This window comes from Gracilinanus agilis, chromosome 1 (assembly GCF_016433145.1).
Source record: "Gracilinanus agilis isolate LMUSP501 chromosome 1, AgileGrace, whole genome shotgun sequence".
NCBI classification, from domain to species: Eukaryota; Metazoa; Chordata; class Mammalia; order Didelphimorphia; family Didelphidae; genus Gracilinanus; species Gracilinanus agilis.
In genome coordinates, this window is record NC_058130.1 from 793,650,522 (window position 1) to 793,656,315 (window position 5,794).

At 38.1% G+C, this 5,794-nt stretch overlaps 1 protein-coding gene across 1 annotated transcript in view; it reads right to left on the bottom strand.

The window, feature by feature from the left end:
* Positions 1-1,979: 1,979 nt before the first annotated feature.
* LOC123230513 (zinc finger protein 391-like) overlaps positions 1,980-5,794 on the bottom strand; it is a 19,919-nt gene continuing 16,104 nt past the window's right edge. The window contains exon 5 of the mRNA XM_044656650.1: positions 1,980-3,453. Within this exon, the coding sequence (XP_044512585.1) occupies positions 2,093-3,453 (1,361 nt within the window). The 3' untranslated portion in view covers positions 1,980-2,092. The remainder of the gene's footprint in view (positions 3,454-5,794) is intronic.

Consider the following 5,794-nt stretch of genomic DNA (forward strand, 5'->3'; position numbering starts at 1 on the left):
GTACCTAACAATTGGCTGTTCTGGATCCATATTCTATCATTGAGAAGAAATGACCAAAAAGAAAAGAAGAAACAATGTAATGTCAGACCAATAAATACAAATCTAGTCCTTTATCTAAGTTTCTTACTATGGTGGTTGATTGTGGTCCTGGTTGTTAAGTGGGTAAGTGTATGATGTTGGACATGGATTACTTTGGGCATTATTCAAAGACCTAGTGAGATTTTCTTTTTTTTTCTTATTTAGAACTTTTTTTCATATAAAATTTAGAATTGGATGTTTAGAACTTTTCATCCACTAGTTATTTGGCCTTTTTGTGCTAATTTTTCTGATGAATTTGATTGGCAGTGATTCATATGCCTCCTGCCTCAGCCATATATCCCTCTGTGATTTCAGTATTTCTTTCTATCCTCCTCAGGGGGGAATGTGTTTTTATTACATATGGAGAGTTTAAGTTATTTTAGGAAGAGATTTACTACTTCCTGGAATCCAAATGGAGATGCTCGTGGAGACCACATGGAGAATGCATGCTGATCCAGGAGCCTAAGAGAGCAACAGGATGTGCAAAATTTTGAACTTTGGGGTGTTTAAATTCATTTGTCTGGTTTAAAATTCATTGTCTTGCTAAAATTCATTTGTTTTGTTTAAATGGTTTTATGTATCTATATATTTTGTTGTGAAAAGGTACTGCCCCCTGAATTTTTTTTGTAGAAGAAGCACTAAGTATTTGATTTCCTTATATGCAAAAAAGTTACCATTCTCCCCTTGTATTGATGTATATACCCTTTCTTTTATTGTAATTGTAAATTTATTTGTTTGTTATGATCCATTGGGGAGACTCGTCTCTCAAAGGATCACAGGGGGGAATGTGCCATTTAAAATTATTCTAAACCCTGGGAGACTAGTCTCCCATGACTCCCTGCTACAACTTCCCCTAACATCTCCCACTTCCTTTGTGGGAGGTGTCAGAGAAAAGTCTAAAAGAGAGAGTTTGGGTGCCTTTCTGCTCTCTCGACCCCAGAGGCTCTTGACCCTGGAGACTCTCTCTGGACCCTGGAGACTCTCTCAACCCTGGAGAAGTGCCTACCGGAGGAGACCTTTTTCCCCTACCTAACTTTTCCCTTTCCTAACTAAATAAACTTAGCTATTCTAACAATAAGTACTACCTGATCTTTATTGAGCTCTGAAGAGCTCAGATCAATTTCCCCTCCTGGGCTTGGGGGCTACTCTGCCTTCCTCAGGCTTTCCCTTCCTTCTTCTAGCCTACCTTCCCCCTCACCCTTTCCTATCACCCAAATTCACAGAGTGAAATGAGCAGAACCAGGAGAACACTGTACACAGAAACTGAAACATTGTGGGACAATCAAATGTACTAAGACTTTGCTACTAATAACAATGCAATGAGCCAGGACAACCCTAAGGGACTTATAAGAAAGAATGCCATCCACATCTACAGAAAGAACTGTGGGAGCAGAAATACACACACACACACACATATATTTATATATATGATTTAACACTTGGTTCAATAGATATATAATTAGGGGTTTTGGTTTTAAAAGATCACTCTGCTACAAATATGAATAATATGGAAATAGGTTTTGAGTGATAATATATGTATAACCCAGTGTAATTGCTTGTCAGCTCTGGGGGGGAGGGGAAGAAAAGGGAAAAAAATAAAATAATATTTTTTAAAAAGAGGTCTTCTCCAGAGAAAAGTACTGATATTAATGAGATTTCTCTCCATTGAGAATTTTATTAATATTGAGTAAGTGTTGTGATCAGGGGGAATACCTTCCCACTTTCATTATACTGCTAAGTTATCTTTCTGCTATATATTCTTTTATGCAGTGAAAGACCCTGCATTCTGGGGGAAAGCCTTTTCACATTCATTACATTCATATGGTTTCTCTCCACTATGACTACTATTGTGATTATTAAGATCACATTTCTGAAAGAATGCTTTACAACATACACTGCACTCATGAGGTCTTATTCCTTTATTTTTACAACCTTTACCATCTATCTTAGATTCATTACTAAGGTAGAAGCGCAGGAAGGATTAGGGAATTGGACTTAAGTGACTTGCCCAGGGTCACATAGTTAGAAAGCCTTTGAAGCCAGATTTGAACTCAGGACCTCCTATCTCTAGGTCTGGCTCTCGAGCCACTGAGCCACCTAACTGCTGTGGTTTTCTTCCTTTATGAATTTTCCCATGCTGAGAAAGGTTGGAGCTTGACCGGAATGTCTTCCCACATTCATTGCATTCAAATGGTTTCTCTCCAGTATGAGTTCTCTGATGTCGTTTCAGTGTTGTGATCCTAGGAAAAGCTTTCCCACAATCACTGCATTTAAACGGTTTCTTTCCAGTATGAATGCTGAAGTGTTGTGCAAGATCTGACTTCTGTCGGAAGAACTTCCCACATTCACTGCATTCATATGGTTTCTCTCTAGTATGAATTCTACTGTGATGAGTAAGATCAGTTTTCTGAGAGAATGCCTTCCCACATACACTGCATTGATGAGGTTTTATTCCAGTATGAGTACTCCGGTGCTGAGTGAGGTTAGAACTTGATCGGAATGTCTTCCCACATTCACTGCATTCATAGGGTTTTTCTCCAGTGTGAGTTCTCTGATGAAGAGTCAAGGTTGTGCGCCGGGGAAAGGCTTTCCCACATTCCCTGCATTTAAAAGGTTTCTCTCCAGAATGAATTCTATAATGTCGTATAAGATCTGTCTTTTGGCGAAAGGCCTTTTCACATTCACTGCATTCAAAAGGTTTCTCTCCAGTGTGGATTCTATAATGTTGTGTAAGACTTATCTTGAATTGGAAGGTCTTTCCACATTCACTGCATTTAAAAGATTTCTCTTTACTCTGAATACTAGGGTATTGAGAAAGATCTGTCTTCTGGCATTTAGCCAATTCATTGCCATTTTTTTCTGCATTAGTTCTCTGGTGTAGACTAAGTTCATTATTTAGGAGGAAAGAATTCTCTTTTTCATGAACTTTCTCTTCAACATGAATTCCATATCTTTTCATGCAATCCAAATTATAATCCAAGGCTTTCTGACATTTAACCTTTGAATAGATTTTACATTGTCTTTGGTCTGAATCCATGTTGAAACTCCTTCTCTGGATATCACCTGCATGGAGATTTGTTACTCCAGATATTCCCTGTTTTGGAAAAAGGTCTGGCTCTGTGCTAGAGCTACTGCTGTATTTACTGTATTCACAGCCTCTTATTTCATTGGCAGGTTCTGTTTGGATTACTACTTTTCCTTGTCTAGAATGTTTCTTCCCATTGTTCTCTTTCTTTAATCTGCTATGATACTCCCATGTTTTTCCCATCTCAGCGATGCATGGGTCATCCCCCAAGAATGTTTGCTGGGAGAAATGTTCCATAGAAATACTCATCTTTGCAGCCAACTCCTTGGTCTGAGATGCAGTGTCCCAATCTGTAAGAAAGAAAAAGTGTAAAGACCCTTTTCCTTGCATGAATAAGTTTTTGTCTAGGCTTCACTTTCCCCAATAATCTGGCTATTATAAATATTGTATAATCAATTTGTATGTCTTCTAAAATTTCTTTGCATTCAGCCTGTCCCTTGATACAACCATACCACTTCTGGGTCTGAAGGGATAATAAGGAAAAATATTTGTACAAAAATATTCATAGCTGTGCTCTTTGGCAAAAATTGGAAAATGAGGGGGTGCCCTTCAATTGGGGAATGGCTGAACAAATTGTGGTATCTGATGGTGATGGAATACTATTGTGCTAAAAGGAATGATGAACTGGAGGAATTCCATATGAACTGGAAGGACCTACATGAAATGATACAGAGCGAAAGGAACAGAACCAGGAGAACATTGTATGCAGAGACTAATACATTATGGGACAATTGAATGTAAAAGACTTTTCTACTAGTAGCAATGCAATGACCCAGGACGATCCCAAGGAACTTATGAAAAAGAACATATCTGCATCCAGAGAAAGAACTGTGGGAGCAGAAATGCAGAAGGAAAACATATGATTGATCATGTGGTTCGATGGGGCTGTGATTGGGATTTTGATGTTAATAGATTGCTCTATTACAAATATGAATAATATGGACATACGTTTTGAACAATGATACATGTATAATCCAGGGAAATTGCTTGTCAGCTCTGGGAGGGGGGAGAGAAAAGGGATGGGAAAAATCATGAATCATATAACCATGGAAAAATATTCTAAATAAGTTAATTTTTTTAAATTAAACACCTTGTGGATACAAAAAAAATTTTTCTTTGCATTCACCATGCTTATCCACTCATCCAATCCAATATTTCATTGGGTGATTCTGCCAAAACTGATGCAGAAGGCATATGATCAATAGAAATACAGATGCTTGCTGGCTCTTGAGGAAAATTCATTTTTCCCCCCCAAACATTTATTAATATTCATTTTTAACATGATTACATGATTCATGCTCCTCCTTTCCCCTTCACCCCCCACATTCCCCCCACCCATGGCCGACACACATTTCCACTGTTTTTGTCATGTGTCCTTGATCAAGACCTATTTCCAAATTGTTGGTAGTTGCATTGGTGTGGTAGTTTCGAGTCCACACCCTCAATCATGTCCACCCCGACCCATGCGTTCAAGCAGTTGTTTTTCTTATATGTTTCCTCTCCTGCAGTTCTTCCTCTAAATGTGGGTAGCATCTTTACCATAAATCCCTCAGAATTGTCCTGGGTCATTGCATTGTTGCTGGTACAGAAGCCCATTACATTCTATTTTACCACAGTATATCAGTCTCTGTGTACAATGTTCTTCTGGCTCTGCTCCTTTCACTCTGCATCAATACCTGGAGGTCTCTCCAGTTCGCCTGGAACTCCTCCAGTTTATTATTCCTTTTAGCACAATAGTATTCCATCACCCGCATATACCACAGTTTGTTCAGCCACTCCCCAATTGAAGGACATCCCCTCCTTTTCCAATTTGTTGCCACCACAAAAAGCACAGCTATAAATATTTTCATACAAGTCTGTTTATCTATGATCTCTTTGGGGTACAAACCTAGCAATGGTATGGCTGGATCAAAGGGCAGGCATTCTTTTATAGCCCTTTGAGAATGATTCCAAATTGCCAGCCAGAATGGCTGGATTAGTTCACAGCTCCACCAGCAATGCATTAATGTCCCAATTTTGCCACATCCCCTCCAACATTCATTATTCTCCCCTTCTTTCATTTTAGCCAATCTGCTAGGTGTGAGGTGGTACCTCAGAGTTGTTTTGATTTGCATTTCTCTAATTATTAGAGATTTGGAACACTTTCTCATGTGCTTATTGATACTTTTGATTTCTTTACCTGAAAATTGCCTATTCATGTCTCTTGCCCATTTATCAATTGGGGAATGGCTTGATTTTTTTATACAATTGCTTTAACTCCTTGTATATTTGAGTAATTAGACCCGTTAGAGTTTTTTCGTTATAAAGATTTTTTCCCAATTTGTTGTTCCCTTCTGATTTTGACTACATTGTTTTTGTTTGTACAAAAGCTTTTTAGTTTAATATAATCAAAACCATTTAATTTACATTTTGTAATTTTCTCTAACTCTTGCTTGGTTTTAAAGTCTTTCCTTTCCCACAGATCTGACAAGTAAACTATTCTGTGTTCACTTAACTTGTTTATAGTTTCCCTCTTTATATTCAAGTCGTTCACAGATTCTGAATTTATCTTGGTGTAGGGTGTGAGATGTTGATCTAGACCTAATCTCTCCCATATTGTTTTCCAAATTTCCCAGCAGTTTTTGTCAAATA